The sequence below is a fragment of the Tiliqua scincoides genome, chromosome 2 (genome assembly GCF_035046505.1).
Source record: "Tiliqua scincoides isolate rTilSci1 chromosome 2, rTilSci1.hap2, whole genome shotgun sequence".
In the NCBI taxonomy this organism is placed as follows: Eukaryota; Metazoa; Chordata; class Lepidosauria; order Squamata; family Scincidae; genus Tiliqua; species Tiliqua scincoides.
In genome coordinates, this window is record NC_089822.1 from 139,381,944 (window position 1) to 139,398,580 (window position 16,637).

General features: G+C 44.8%; 1 protein-coding gene across 1 annotated transcript in view; it reads left to right on the forward strand.

Moving 5' to 3' along the window:
• The first annotated feature begins 870 nt into the window (after nt 1–870).
• RAB11FIP4 (RAB11 family interacting protein 4) overlaps nt 871–16,637 on the forward strand; it is a 217,696-nt gene continuing 201,929 nt past the window's right edge. The window contains exon 1 of the mRNA XM_066616437.1: nt 871–1,023. Within this exon, the coding sequence (XP_066472534.1) occupies nt 871–1,023 (153 nt within the window). The remainder of the gene's footprint in view (nt 1,024–16,637) is intronic.

Below are 16,637 nucleotides of genomic sequence, written 5' to 3' on the forward strand. Positions count from 1 at the left end.
TATGTCACAGGCCAGGTGACCAGATGTCATAACTGAAAAAGAGGACAGGACACCCCCAAAATGGAGGACACCCAAGAAAAATATAGGGCATGACAAAATAAAAGCTATAAACACTCTTATATTGATTTCATGTGGTTAATTTAAATACAATATTACTTGTTAAAGTTTAAACTATATTACATAGAATGTATTAATTACAAGAAGGCTCTGCGCTGCCTGCTCGAAGGGAAAAGGAGGCCATTTAAGTTCTTTTCCAGGATACGAGGCTAAAAGAAGAGGACATGTCCTGGAAAAAGAGCACGTCTGGTCACCCAAGCCAAGGAAGTTTGGGGGAAGAGTCATTATTAGTCATTTATTAGATGCGAGACCTCCCCCCCCCCCCCCAGCAGTGTGGTGTGAATTGACCTAAAACGGATGGTGTGCCCTGGAAATTTTAGTGCCTTCTCACAGCCCAATCCTATGCGTGTCTACTCAGAAGTAAGTCTCATCGGAGTCAATGGGGCTTGCTCCCGGGAAAGTGTGGATAGGATTGGGCTGTGAGTGCGCTGTGAGATGGAAGGTTGAGGACCGCTGCTCTGAGCGGAGCGCCCCCTGCCGGTCGCGTCGCCCGCTAGTGGTACCCAGCGCCTCTGTCTGGGCTGCGGCGGTCTCCTTTGATGTGCATCCTTCCGCCCGCCTTGCACCTGCCTCCCCTCTCCGTTGCTTCCTCCCTCCGCGCCGGTCTCCTCCCTCCGCTGATGTCATTCGCGGGCTGCTCAGGCTGAAGGCAGCGCCAGAGCAGCGAGCGGGCGCCTGCCCGCGCTCCTGACTGCTGCGATGGGGCGGCGCAGGCTCTCTCCGGCGGCGTCCATCTAGTCCCCGAAGGGCGCGATGGAGCCCAGTGGCCTCGGGGAGCCGCCGAACCTGATGCAGTTCCTGCGGAAGCTCAAGGAGGTCTTCGATGTGTGCGACGAGGACGCCGATGGCTTCATCCGGGTGGAGCATTTCGTCTCCCTGGGGCTGCAATTCGGACAAGGGGATGAGGTAAGGAGTGGGATGGGGCACCATCGCCCCTGGGTGTTTCTCAAATGCACCCCCATTCTGGCAGTCAGGGAGCCCCACGTTGAGTGACTGCTCTTCCTCCTGAAGGAATCCAAATTTTGGATCATGCCAGGGAATACCCCAAATAGTGCTGAGCCTTGATTCTTGGAAACTCCCCAGCCTACCCAGTCCCCACCCATCCTGCAAGAATGACATGTGTCCCTGATGGCAGCATACCCCACAGAACAGAGAGTTGGTCTGGAAAACTGGGTGCAAGTGCCAGGATTCAGTCCTGGAATAGCGAAGCGATGGCGTGCCTCAGAGCATGTGCAGAGTACAATTCCTTTGCTGTTGTGCTTGGATATACTCGGAAAGGGTATGCAGGCAGGCTTCAACCCTGGTGACCCACACTGTACAAAACAATCCATGAGAGACACCTTTGGCTGTTGTTGTTTTTTTGAAAAGCTCCCTCCTCCCCCAAAGCCACACTGTAGAGTAATTGCTTGATTCCAACCTGCTTATCCCACTAATCCTGCAGGGGGCACTACCGAAGTGGACCCACAATGGAACAGGATGACCAGATACAATGGAGGACAGAGTGCCTATACCTTTAACTCTTGCATAGAAGAGGGAATTGTGGCAGGTGCAGCTCAACATGGAAGGGTTTAAGAGGCTGCACCTGCCAAAGTTCCCTCTTTTATGCAATGGTTAAAGGTAAAAGCACCCTGTCCTCCATTGTATCTGATCACCCTGCAATGGAAGATAACTCCGTAAAATAATGACCATAACCAGCTTTGTAACACTGAAGTGGGGCCATTCTGAAATCTCCTGGTACCCAGGGCAGCGTGCCAAATAATGCTGCCCTCACACTTACCAGGTGATGTAACAGCCTCTGCTTGTCCAAATGGAGGCAAGTGGGGAGGCAGAGGTGGATGCCCCCTAATAATCTACTACCTGAGGCGACTGCTTCAGTTGGCCTCTTGGATGGGCCAGTCCTGCATTGAACCTTCTGAGAAACCAGAAGATCTCCTAATGCCATGAACAGAAGAACATTCCATAAAGAACTATGGATCAGTACCTTAGGATCCTCATGCCCACTACCTCCAATTCCACAGGCTAGGCTTCCAAATGACCTAAGAAGTAGATTTATGAATCCTGTACATGGTAGTGGGATATAACCAGTCAGCTGGATGTACACAGCAGTTTAAAGCTACCATTGCAAGCTAATGATTGTCATGGAACTACAGACTTCAAATTGGCTGATGCCTGCTTCCAGATGTTGCACTTTGAGCAAACTACTTGCCCCTTGATTTTGTCACCAGCCCTATATTCCTCCTCTCCAGTAGCCTACTGGATCAAGCCTACTAGTACTGGCTTGTACCTGCTACTTTACTGCCTAATTTCACTATAGCTTGACTGGTTCCACTGGATGATTTTCTCAAGAATGTTAATAGCTCTGGGGCAAGGCTCTTGTTCAAATTATTTTTGTATTACTGAATGTAAATAGCACACATACTCTTTCTCTAAAGCAACCTGGAGGCATTAGAGCAACGCTAAAGGGAAGCTTTAGAGTTATTTCAATATTGGTTTAGCTTAAGACTAAAGAGTGTGTGTGTGTTGGAGGAGGCTATATGCACATTGTTGCTGACATAAAGCATTTATGTGCTTCAAGCCTATGGTTCTACTCCAGTGTCAAATGAGTGTATTAGAGAGCCCTGTACTCTCAGAACAGAAATAGATTACCCTACAGTGAGTGGTTTGAAGAGGGGAATGTTAGGATGCAACCCTCATATCCTCTCAGTTAAGGTGTGCAAGTGTGGAATAAGTGATATGGGGTTTCTGGTTTATTTTGGAATTAAATGGAACTCCCAGCCATAAAAACTGGCTCGAGCTCCAGAGCTTGGTTGGTTGGACTGTAATCTGTGGCCTCTGTGAGGTTGCCCCTTTCAACTTAACCCATTTTTACCCGGTCCACAGGTATATTTTGCATATACACAGCATTAGGCAGAAGTAGTTTAAAATGTCCATTAACTCCTCAGGATGGTTGCAACTTCAAGTGCCATGATGTGGCCTTAAGAGTGTTTGAGATGCATGGTTTTAGTTTGCTGGTCTGATGCAAGGATGCTTCCTCCGTAGAAACGACTGTTGGCAAAATCGAGCCCGTCCTCACTGGCATCAATCTGGCTCTGAAGGTTATGGGCTCCCTTTTCCAAGTTGGGGGATGTTCTTGTGTACATATGCAGAGCGATGCCTAATAGAACCCAGTGCTAAGTAAAGCTGGCACTTTTTAAAGCTTAACAAGGGAGCTGTTGTGCTATTATCACCTCCTGTTTCATACCACCTCCCTTTTTGACCTTGTTAACAGAACTGTCAGCAATCTTTCTTGTATTTCTGTGTAGAAAAATACCTGGAAGGAAGGAAGAGACATTCTTGAACGATGTTTCCCTCCCTAGAAAATCCTTATCTTAGACTGTAGAGTCAGCACAGGTTTTATATTTCAGCCAAAAATGTGGTTTCCCACCTATAGTCCTAGACCTAGACAGAGGAAAAACTCACTCCTGACCATGCCATCCTATGATGATCAGATGCAAAGATGGATAGTGCTCTTGTACCTCTAATAACTCGTGTTAAGGATTTGAACAGAAGCAGCTTTTCCTTGCCTATACACCATCTTTCCATCAAAATGATCTGCAAGGTGGGTGGCTTGCATCAATTAAAAACGAAAAACACCATTAAAATGCATTAAAAGCAGTCTGCCGCAACACAACAGCATGGAACATATAGCAGGGACAATCCATTTAAAGACAAAAGCAATAAAACAGCAGGGAACAGAAACTTTTTTTTTTGCAAAACCTTTGTGAAAAAATAAAGTGTTGGCTTAGCATTTGAAACACAACAGAGGCAAGAGCCAAGTGAATTCCCTTCAGGAGGGAGCGCTACCACCTAGGTGCCACTGAGAAGAAGGCTCTGCCTCTCATGACAGGATATCTAAAGAAGATTTGAATGACTGCAAATTTCATATGGGAGATGGCAGGCCTTGATATCCTGGCCCTAGATGGAAAAGCAGCACCATCCAAAACTCCCTCTTGTTAAAAAACAAAAGCATAAATAAAAGCCCTAAAAAGTATTAAAAGATACAGGTGCCCTGCATCCTGTCACCCTGTGTAAGCCTTTATGTGATACGGCTGCACCCCTGCAGTTCTGCTGTCCCAAATTGCCTTGTTGATTCAACTTTCAGAATGTTTTCACTTTGGATGTTGCATTTCTGTCAGGGCTTTTATATTGGAATGCTTTTTGCCTTGCACAACAGTCCCTAGGATTAAACTGCAATGCTTCATGGCTGAGTGCAAACAAGATATGGATGGCAGCCAGTTGATACAGGGTTGCCCTTTGTTCAGCACTGGACATCTAGTGGAGGACTACAGAAGTCTGGGATGATATACCTTTAAAAGCTGCAACTACCAGGTGTAGTCCCTATCCCCAATCACTGCTGCAATGTAGTAAGAAAAGCCCTTTTAAGTGCATGGAAGAATATTCTTTTCAAGTTTTATGGGCCTCCTGAACCTTTAAGTTGGCCACCATGGGTCAGAATTGGGCAAGTGCACCTGCTGTGTCAGCATGGAGATGTCTCTAGATATTCCAGGCCCTGAAAAAGGAGGCAGTTGAGTTGAAGAAGATTAAACGTTTAGTGCTTTATGAAATTAACCTGTGATCTGCCCAAGGATTCCAACAAGGCAGTGTTTCTCAAACGGTGGATCGTGAGCCAATTTCATGTGGGTCCCCATTCATTTCAATATTTTATTTTTCATTTATTAGACTTGATGCTACCATGGCATGTGACTGCATTTGGGGACATGCTATAGATGTTACACATCTGTGCTTTTAACAGGCTACTATGTGTATGCCTTTAACAATGATAGTAAATGGAACTTACTCCTGGGTAAGTGTGGGTAGGATTTCACCCTAGAATTGTTAAAAAGTGTCCTGCTTGAAGATGTTACTTCCAGTCATGACATCACTTCCATTGGGTCCCAACAGATTCTCATTCTAAACAAGTGGGTCCCAGTACTTAAAGTTTGAGAACCACTGCAACAAAGTTATAGTGAATCCATGCATCTAATAAAATTTAATTAAGAACATAAGAACAAACCTGCTGGATCAGGCCAAAGGCCATCTAGTCCAAATTCCTGTATCTCACAGTGGCCCACCAGATGTCTCAGGGAGCACACAAGATAACAAGATACCTACATCCTGGTGCCATTCCCTTTCACCTTGGCCTTCTGAGCTAGCCTATTCTAAAACCAGGAGGTTGCACATAACCATCATGGGTTGTAACCTGTGATGGCTTTTTCTTCTAGAAATCTGTCCAATCCCTTTTAAAGCATCTAGGCCAGATGCCATCATCACATCTTTTGGCAAGGAGTTCCACAGATTATTTACACACTGGTAAAGAAACATTTTCTTGTTTAATCTTGGGGGGAAAAATCAACATGGCTAACAAATACCACTTGTCAACCAAATTAAATAAACAGCTTCAGGGAGCCTGTTGTCTGCCATTTGTTAAGAGTGGAAGCTATTTATGGTCTGTCTCTAGCCTGTTTGGCAAGGTGAAGAAGAAAATGGAAATAAAAAAGTATCAGCTCTATTATTGTCTGTATGTTTGCAGGCAATACAACAACAGTTTTAGTTTATCCTTTAGTATTATTCCTCTAATATTACGATGAACAAAATACTTACATACTCTTATCTTGATTACATACTCTTATCTTGATCTCAAAAAAACACATGAAAGGCTACAGGAAAATAGTCTTTGATGGGATGAACTTAGGAACATAAGAACAGCCACGCTGGATCTGGCCAAGCCTCTCTATTCCAGCTTCCTGTATCTCACAGTGGCCCACCAGATGCCTCAGGGAGCACACAAGTCAACAAGAGACCTGCATCTTGGTGCCGTCCATGTGCCTAGCATTCTGAGGTAGCCTACTTCCCAAACCAGGAGATTTCACATACCCATCATGGCTTGTAAGATGTGATGGACCTAGTCTACAACATCTGCTATGGCTTTGTTGTCTTCAGAAAAGTTGAAACTGAATCAGTCCAGCAGCACAAATGGTCCCTTTAGAGCAGGGGTGTCCAAACATTTTGGCAGGAGGGCCACATAATCTCTCTGACACTGTGTCAGGGGCCAGGGGAAAAAAGAATTAATTTACATTTAAAATTTGAATAAATTTACATAAATGAATTTATTAGGGATGGAATTTATATGAATGAATGACGGTCTTGCAGTAGCTCAAGGCCTATAAAAGGCCTTGCACAAAGCAAGGCCAACCTTTCCTTTGCTGCCACTGCTGCATCACAGATGTGAAACAGCAAGTAGTGGAGGGAGCTCTCATCTCACAGCTCAGGTGAAAGGTCGAACAGTCATCCTCATGCTGAAAGCAGTTGCGTCAGGCCAGCACGGGCTCCAGCAAGTCTCCAGAGGGCCAGAGGCTCATTGGAGACTGGGGGCTCCCTGTGGGCCTGATTGGGAGCCCCTGAGTGCCGCATGTGGCCCCTGGGCCGGGGTTTGGGCTCCCCTGCTTTAGAGCATCAAAGGGATATTAAACTTATACCGGAGGCCACAGGCTTTCCTGTTGCCTGCTTGGGGCCAGAAGTGATATGATTAAGCAGGAAGTGATGTCATTAAGCAGATGATGGCCAGAAATAAGCGCTTTGTTCTTACATAGAAACTCATTAGCTGCAAATAAGAGAAGAGAAAATATGCAAATCTTGATCATATTTTTCAATATATGGGAGAGTCCAATTATCATGCTAAGAGAGCACAGTTAACATGCAAGCCGCCCTTTCAGCTATCACAATGCAACCCAGCAGCTGAGAAGTGCTCTGTGAAGTGATGTCTCAGGAGCAGTAGCACTGCTGAAAGGGTGACCCAATTGATAATTGGGGCTCTCCCAGTGTCCTGGCAGCATCTTCCCCTCTCTTACCCTTCTTAGTTTGCTCCTTACCCCATAGAATTCCAGAGCCTCTGCAGAAGTAGTGCTGCTAAAAGGGCGGTACTGAAATAGCCCAATTACCACGTGGGCCAGATAAAGAGGTTCTGCCGGAGATGATCTGGCCCTGGACCCTTGGTTTTGACTGCCAATGAATTCAAGTACAATTGCAGAGGCAATCCCTTGCAATACCCCAGTGGGTGCTGGGGTGCAACTCTCAGATTGCACATGAACACTTGTGCTTTGACTATTATCACCCAGTTCCCTGTAGGACATGTCAGGCATCCTGGTTTGTACCACTCAGATTGCACAGCACGGCCTCCTGTGGTGCCAAAATGTCTTGGGCAGGTCCAGTGGTGGCTGCTGGTAGGGAGGGCCTATTTCCATAATGTTGTACCAGTTGATAAAAGACAGAAGAGAAGGCAATCTTATTCCAATAAAAAATGATCCCGCTACTACTGCTATAATCAGTATGATCCCTGGAACCAATACAGAACAAACCTCTGCCAAACTGAATGCGTGTTGTAAGACATCTTGTCTTTTTACATATTGGTTTCTTGTTTCTTACATACAGTCTTTGTTCCATATCTGCTCAGTGAGATTGTGGGATTTCTGGGGCTGACATTATGCTGAGTGGAAGCTTAGATCTTAATCATGCCTTTTAACTTGAACATCTGCAAGAGTTGCATAGAATCAGGGAGGGAGGGAGGGATTCAAGCTGAGAAGATTCAAGATTATTCTTATTTTCTATCTGAAAATAAGAACAGAGAAGTCCCTTCTAGGGTGTGTGTGTCTGTGTGTATCTACTGAGTATATGAAGTGGAAAATGGAAATGCTTGAAATAAGCACTTCACACTTACAGAAAAATGTTTGGGGAAGGACAGAGCTTTATTAATTCATTACATGTCTATATTCCGCTTCCTTCAAGGATCTCAGGGTAGTATCTATGGTCTTCCTATAAATTTATCCTCATAACAACCCTGCAAGGTAGATTAGAGGGGGCGGTCGAAACCAGCTTAGTGACAACAACAGCAATAATAGCAGCCTGCTTTTCTGTTAGAAAACATCCAAACACCTTGGGTTACAAGAATGAAAAGTAAAACAATACATAACAAATATAAGAGAAAACTACAAAACAAAACTAAGAATCATAAAAGAGCTGCAAAAGCATCTGCTGAAACAAAGCAATTCTTAAAGCAACAGATAATTAAAAGCTAGTTGAAAGGGGAAAAATATGTCCTTTATTCAAAAAGCCCAGTGAGAAGGACTCTGGAGGAACCCCCCAAAGAAGGCGTTCTAAAGTTTTGGTAACCCCATCAAGAAAGCCCTGTCTCTTGTACCTCTCCCAGTGGTGTCGCTAGGGGGTTTTGGGGGGTGCAGGCCATGCTGAGTGACACGTACAGGGGGGTGACACCACTATTGGCCAAGAATTTTTTAATCTTGGTATTTTCGAATAATACCATCATGTCATAAATCGTTTGATGCATAATTTCATGCAGAAAATGCAATAAAACAAACCACGCTGAAATATCTCTGTCAAAAGTTACAGCCAAAAGGCCAATTGGGTACACCACCACATCCACTGCCTGGGGCATTGCCCCGCTCACTGAATGGGAGGAGGTCCATCATTGGGGTGATGTGCTGTCCTCCCACACCGGATGATGCAAACCCTAATTATGCCACTGATTGTATGGTTGGCAAGCTTCAGTCTTGAAAGACTATGGTATAAGCCTACAGCACCCAGTAGTCCCAGGCAGTCTCCCATCCAAGTACTAACCAGGCCTGACCCTGCTTAGCTTCTGATATCAGACGAGATCGGGCATGTGCAGGGTACCCCTGGTCTCATGTGATGATACAACTATACAGAGAGCAAGATTTCTGAAGCTGATCTTAACGCTTAGGCAGGTTCATAGCTTGGGTGTTAAATACTTAAGAAAGAGAGAACTTCCATACTGTATATAGTCCAGTGAACAGAGACTTCAGTTTGGTTTGCATCTCATTGCTGCCACTGTGTAGCTTAGGCAAATCATTATCCTTCAATCCTTCTGAAAAATAGGAATAGTAGTGACCAACCCCACCCATGTAATCAAGATTTTAATTTAACCATGTCCTTTGTTTTATCTCATTGCCATTGACCATGGCAATTTTTAAATATTACATGTGGACCAGCACATGTTGAACTTAACTTTATACAGATCATACAGTCCTCCTTCCATGCTCCCCTTCTGCACATAAAATAACGCATTAATGTTGGCAACCCTGATAACTGTTGCTACTGTAGATTAGGTCTAGAAAGAAATATTTTTATTTATTATTAATATTAATATATTATTAATTAACAATATCCAGGATTCTATGCTCCTTAGATTCCTTACATATAGTATGCATGTGTAGGTCTTTGCTAGACTCTCCCTAGAAACGGAGCTCAAGGACTGTTCCCTGAAACCTTTTTTACAGTCATTCCAGGGTACCCAGAAGGCTGAACTGGAAAGCAGTTAGGGACTTCCAGGCCAGACCAAAGACTGAAACTGGGTTCACACTTGATCTGTGGCACGTAAGAGCATAACAAAAGAAGAGCCCTGCTGGATCAGGCCAAAGGCCCATCTAGTCCAACTTCCTGTATCTCACAGTGGCCCACCAGATGCCTCTGGGAAGGCATCAATTACTAGAGAAAATAGGAAAATGTGACATTTTAATTTGGGAGGATGACCCCATACAACAGGTAGCATTCCAGCCACGAGAGTGGTCGCTTTATCCAGATTGCTTGCTGTTGCAATTTTCTTCTGCAAACTGGGCAAGGGTGCTTGCAAAGTTAAAAAAAAAAAAATTTCAGAAACTTTTTGCAATCCACCAAAAATCAACTCTTGACCCACTGGTGGGTTCCAACTCACAGTTTGGGAAACACTGAGCTCTTCTATTGGGTCAGTGCTGGTGGTCAGTGGTATTACAGATAAATTTGTTAGAGATTTATTAAAACAATACAATAAGATATGGTAATTATCTTGCCAAACAATAAGATATGGTAATTTTTTACTTTGTGCAATAACTTTGTATAGTGGCTAGATTTAAGTTATGTATACAGCTGTGGGCACAATCCTAACCCCTTATGTCAGTGCTTTCCAGCACTGGGATAGTGGTGCCAATGGACCGTGTGCTGCATCCTGCAGTTCAGTATCACTCATGGAGTCCTCCTCAAAGTGAGGGAATGTTTGTTCCCTGACCTCAGAGCTGCATTGCCCTTATGTCCGTGCTGGAAAGCACTGACATAGGGGGTTAGGATTGCACCCTGTGTATCTTTTTGATTGGTATTTATGTTGGTATTTATTGTATTCATATCCTGCCTCCCTCCAAATTGTGGTGGCTAATCTGCATTGTTCTTCCCCTCCTATTCTGTATGTGCAACTGTGAGTTATGATAGGCTTAGAGGTGGGGACTGACCCAATGTCACCTAGAAAGTTTTATAGCTGAGTGAGGAATTGAACCTGGGCTTTGGTCCACCCATTGTTCAAATGACTAGAGTTGGGAGGAAACTATTTTATTTCTTCATGGATTTTGGTGTTTTTTAAAGTTAGAAGAGCAGAAAACAGTGTTATATGTTTTTATTCAAAATTTACATTAAGATTCTAAATTATGATAACTTTTAAAGTATAATCATTTAAAAGGTAGGTTATATAGTGTCAGCAGATACAGCCACAGTCATTACCCATGCACCCCCCAATAAATAAAACAGTTTTATTTTTTCACAGATTTTGGAGTGTTTTTGTTTTTACAAAAGTGAGAAGTGCAGACAGCTGTGTTATGTGTTTTTATTTCATTATCACCATTTCCTCCCACTCTGTATATGACTGAAAATGTTTTAATGCATGAATCTTCATTCTTTTTGTTTGCAGTCTATGTAACAGCAATATAAAATCTACACTGGCCAGAATGCTCATTTGCATAACAAATTCATGTCTTCTGATCTCTGTTTTGTATATCCCATCTGAGAGTCACATGAAAACGTCAACAGAGGCTTGAAGGGTATTTAAACCTCCTGCCTGAGAATGCCTTGCAGCTGGTTCTTCACTCCTTTCGGCTATGTGCCTCAAACTATAGTGTCTTCTGTGAATCACCTACACATTTCACCTGCCTTTTTAGATTGCAGGTTTTTTTTTTTCTGTTGCCTGTGACCACCAGAGCTGGGAATTTTGCCAGCTCCTTGTGTCTACAGCCCAGCCAGTTAACAATGTGCTTTTCTCTACTACTTGGACAAATTGGCTATGTCAGTGGCGTCACTAGGGAGGTGCGGGGGGTGTGGGCCACACCGGGTGACGTGCACGGGGCGGTGACGCATACTGGGGGGATGACATGCTAAAATCACGGTGGTTAGGTGTAACCCCATCATATTATATACTGTTGGATGCGGAATTTTGAGCGGAATGCACTGAAACAAACCAGAGTGAAATATCTCCTTTCTATCAAACGTTATGGCCAAAAAACCAAAGAAAAAAGGAAAGGGCAGGCTGAGAGGAATCCAATGACACCAGAATGCTCCTGATCCAATGAATGCAGCCCCCAATACACCTGAGAAGGAAGTTCCTGCCTCCAAGCAGATGAATGTATTGAGCCCTATGGAAAGCAAAACTAATCCTCACGGTTGCGTTTACTTGTGAGTAAGCAAACGTGCCTTGGCTGGTGTGAAAGATCAGGTGAAGCAGAGTGCAAGGCTACCAGAATGGTCTTGATCTGATGGAACTGGAGCTCAACAAATGCTCCAGAAGGCAGCTTCCCCCCCCCCCACTGAAATGGATCAAAACAGGCTTCAGCTGATAAGGCGAACCTTTTTGAGACTTGCAAAGCCAGGTGGATCCTGACAGTGATCTGGTTTAAACAGAAGTTCTTAAATTGAACTGGGCACTGGGTAGGGCTGAAAACCTTACTGGTTTTGGAGGGAGGGTGTTATTGCAGGCAGGCTACAGAGGAAATTCACTTGGTGGACCAGAGTTGGCTTCTTCTTGTTTAATTATTTGTTTTACTTTATTTATTTATACTTATTTATTTTAATTTGCCTGATGATGACACTTCTACTATGACATCACTTCTGGTGGGTCTTGGACAGATTGTCATTCTAAAAAGTGGGTCCCAGCGCTCAAAGTTTGAGAACTGCTGCAATAAGGTGTTAGTAAGTTGACACCTGGGGTGTGTGTGTGTGTGACATCACTAGGGACCAAAATCACTAAAATAACAGTTTGGAGGAATAATACCATCATGTTATATATCAATCAATGCGTAATTTCATGCAGACTGTGTTCTATCTTTGTTTGATCAAAAGGCACAGCCCAAAAACCAGTGGGGGCGGAGTGATAGTACATCACCACGCCCACCACCTAGGGTGTTGCCCCCCCCCCACTGCATGGTGGTGACGCACCGGCATCCCGCACTGGGTGATGTGAACCCTAGTGATGCCACTGGGCTATGTAAAGCAGCAGGCAGGTGTGTCTCAATAACAGGTGATGAACCTTTGCTCTGATCTGACTATCCTGATGGATCTTTGACTGCTTAGAAAAGAGAAAGTGAAATTATGGAGCTCAGTGGCAGAGTACCTGTTGTGCACGCTGATGATGATGATGATGAACAGTATTTATATAACACTTTTCAACAAAAAAGTTCACAAAGCAGTTTACAGAGAAAAATCAAATAACTAATGGCTTCCTGTCCCAAAAGGGCTCACAATCTAAAAATGATCCTAGATTCAACACTGAGCATCTCCAATAGGATGTGGGGGGAAAAGCCCTGTCTGAAACTCTGGAGAGCCATTACTGACCAGCATTTCAGAAGAGTCTCCTCTCACAGGAGGGGGCTTGACAGTGGTGCCCTCCTCCCTCTCCTGTGGTAGAAGCAGCTCCTGCCACACAATTCTTCTGAGGCACAGCCAGCTCAACGGTAGTGAGATTCTGTGCTTGCTGTGTGTGAAGCTATAAGTAATCTCCAAGTAACTGTGCCGCTGGGTGTTCATGCTGGGATCCTGTCGACATCTCTTCAACATCATTGGAAGTGCTTTGCAGTAGTGACGGTGGGACCGCTGCGCCAATGGCAATCCTCTTCTGCTTTGTGTAAACAAATAGAAAAAGCTGGACTGAGGCCATTAATCAAATTGATAGATCACAGCCTTGCTGAAACTGGGCCAGACAAGGCTTGACTAGGCACTTGGTGCCTCTTTGCAGTTCCTTTGGAAACCAAAAGCAGCTTTGGCACATTGCCAGTCTGTGTGGAGGCAGGACTGGTGGGCAGAAGCCGCTGTGCTTTAGGGGAAGGAATTGTTATTATTAATTTAGAGTCCCCCTCTATTCTGCTTTTCTCCCTGCGTGGGGAAAAACATGAGAATGCCACTTTTTCCCTCCCCTTGTGAAGGCTGCTCTTCATTAAGAGAACAAAATGGGGGGAAAGACACAGAGATCTCAGTGCCGTCTACGTGGACCTGTGTACCTAGGGTAGCCCAATTCTAAAGGGGATGCCACCAGATGCAGTGGTGCCAAAGCAGCTACTGTGACAGCATGGCAGCTGCTGGTGGTCTCCTTGGGGGAAGGGGACTTTTGTCCCCTTCTGCAGGGGAAAGCTCCAAGCCTTGCAATGGGGTTTCTCAAGTCTCAAAAAAAAAGACTTCTGATTTCCCTTGGAAAACGGATTTTTCATATGTGAATCTGGCTCAACATAGGTCACTTGGACCCGTGACGGGGCAGATGTAGTCCAAACCGAACCCTCCAAAGGCAACCAGAGCTGTGCAACAGTCTTTGGAGGGTCTTCAGAAGTCTGCAGAAGTTGTGCATCACCAGAAGTGATTTATAAGGCATTCTGAGTCCCAGGGAAGCTCCTGGACGAGAAGCCCACAAGGGAAACTTTCCAGGGTTTTCTCTGTGCCTCAGAATGCCTTATAAGGGCAAAAAAGTCACTTCCAGTTTCCCAAGGGAAACCAGAAGTTGTGTTTTTTCATGCTCCAGGGCCATTCTGAAGCCTGCAGAGATCATGGGCGGATGCATGACTTCTGCAGACTTCTGAAGACCCTCCAAAGGCTGTTGCACAGCTCCAGTTGCCTTTGGAGGGTTTGGTTTGGACTACATCTGCCCCATCACGGGTCCAAGTGACCTATGTTGAGCCAGATTCACATATGGAAAATCCGTGAATAAATATGCTCAACCTGTAGTTGAATGCAAAGTGATAGTCACCATCTTTTAGTGTAACTATTCTGCAGGGGTTTGGTGAGGATAAAAGTAATATCTCCTGCCCTAAGAATGCAAGGTACAAATAAAATCACTGTAAGATACGTATGTAGATAGCTCTGGCAAATCAAGGAGAGATGAATGGTGTTGATTGCTACTTCACCACTGACTCCCTTTGCAGTCTTGCTGTCCAGTCCACTGTAAGTTCCCATGCAGCAATACCAACATGGCATGCGGACCTGGTGGCTTGCTGCAGCAACCAGGTCGCAAAAAATGGCTTGTCACGTTTTGCAACATTTTGCAAGGGTCTTTTGCTGCCAGAATGCTCATTCCGGTGGTTTAAGGCCCAAATGGGATTGATTTCTAGAGCACTTGGTTATGAAAAATATTTCTACCATATGCTAAATATGTGTACAGATCGTGACAAATGATGTGCCTAGCCTTGCATGCAGGGTGAGTGAAACAATGGGACTAAAAAGGACTTGAATGGGACAAGAGGTGCAGGAGGAAATGCCTCTAAAGGGCTGTGAGTTCTTCAGTTGATATAATATTGAGAGGGTCATAGAAGGTTCATGGATCTGGTAATAAACTAATCACTTCTAAAATGGCTTTAGATGAGGGCAAATGAGAATATAGTGAAGCCTCATCACTGTTGCACTTCACTGCTGATTTCCTGAATATGTCGCTAGAGCTCAGCTAGGTTACCAGCCTCTTCTGCTGAGCGCTCCAAGGACTACAAATCAAGAGGTTCCCAGCCTGGCACGTTCGGTAAGATCTGTGAATATGATGCATAATTTTTTTCTTTGAGCCAGCTACCTGCAGAGCTTTTACTCGATGTGCATAGCTGGGGCCGCACACGCACACATTTCTGAGTATGTCTTGGGGGAGGATGGGGATGGTTGTCCATATTTTATTAAGCGTGCGCTCGAGAGCCGTGCTGGGTCAAGAGGCTCCAAGATGTGTGTGAGAGCTCAGCTTGCGCCGTGAAATTCTGCCCTGCAATTGCTGAGGTTGAAAGTTGTCTGGGAAAGCACAAATGTCTGATATCTGTTTTTGTTAGCCAGTGTCCTAGTACTAGGTATGGTAAAAACAGTACATGAGAACATGATAGGCTTTTAGTGTTTCGTAGTATTTGCAAAGTGACATGCAGGGGTATTGGGGCAGTTGGATCCTCTACAATTGTGTCCTGGTAAAATGCTTCCTGGTCATTGGCATCCCTACACATTTGCATCTGGTTTACTTTTTTATTTTTTGCATCCTAATCATTTGCATCCCACTATAGCTGGCCAACAAACTGCATGTTAATTATCCTAAGCCTCTTCTCCCAGCCCTAACCCAAACCCTCACCTGACCTTTGCATTTTAAAAATAAAATAGCACATCTCATAGAAATAGACATATATTGGGACACTAATGTCCAGGACGCCAAAAGAGCGGATGCAGATGTCCGGTACCAGGACTCATTTGACAAGGACACAGTTGTCCAGGATGCAATAGTCCTGTCTCTACAAGCAGTGTGTATTTAATCTTCAGGATCGCTGATATGCAGCAGTGTGATCTGATTGAGTACGGTGGTTGGCATGCAGTGATAATTTGACAGGATTTGATCATATTGCAGCCCAATCCCATGCTTTATCCCCCTCCCCACAGGTGCAGCTGTGCTAAGGAGGCTTCAGAAGGGGATTTAAATCCCCTTATCCCTGTGTAAGCCTCTTGGTCTGCAGTGGGTCTCAGACCTGCACTGAGCTGGTCCAAGGAAAGAAAGGGAGTGAGGAGGCTCAAAAAAGAGGGAGAAGGATCCAGTGTGCACCATTGCTTCTGTATCCACCCCATCCTGTAGCTTCCCCACCTCTGTTCCTTCCCCTGCTCTGCCTGGTTTCACCCCCTCCCCATCCTCACCGCTGCTTTACCTGCTCCAGCAGGTCTGGAGAGGTCTACTGATGGATGGGAAGCACTGCCATCTCTTGGGGCAATGCTCTCAAAGTGGTCGCTGACGGAGCGCTGTGTAAATGGCTGGATAGGATTGGTCTGTTGGAATGATACTGTATTTAGTATTTGGCAGTGTGATAACTGAAGGGCCTCTTCTACACATTGACATTTTTGGTGTACATCCACCAATATGAAGCATGAATGTGACAAGGACGTGTATAAAACAGGCACACATATCGGAGGAGGCAGTTTGTGGTAACAAAAAGACTTGCATTGCCTTATAGACTAACAGGTTAATCATTAAGAGAGGGAGTCAGTGTATCATAACGCCTAAGAGATAGAGCTATAAATCAGAGAGCCCCTAGTTCAAAACACAGCTTAGCTATAAATTCACCAGGTTGTCTTGGAGCCCAGTCTTATCCTTTCCCTCACCTAAGAATGCAGCAGCACCCAATCGGCTGTTCTACACGATATGGTGATGGGGCAATTCAGGAGGCTTGGAA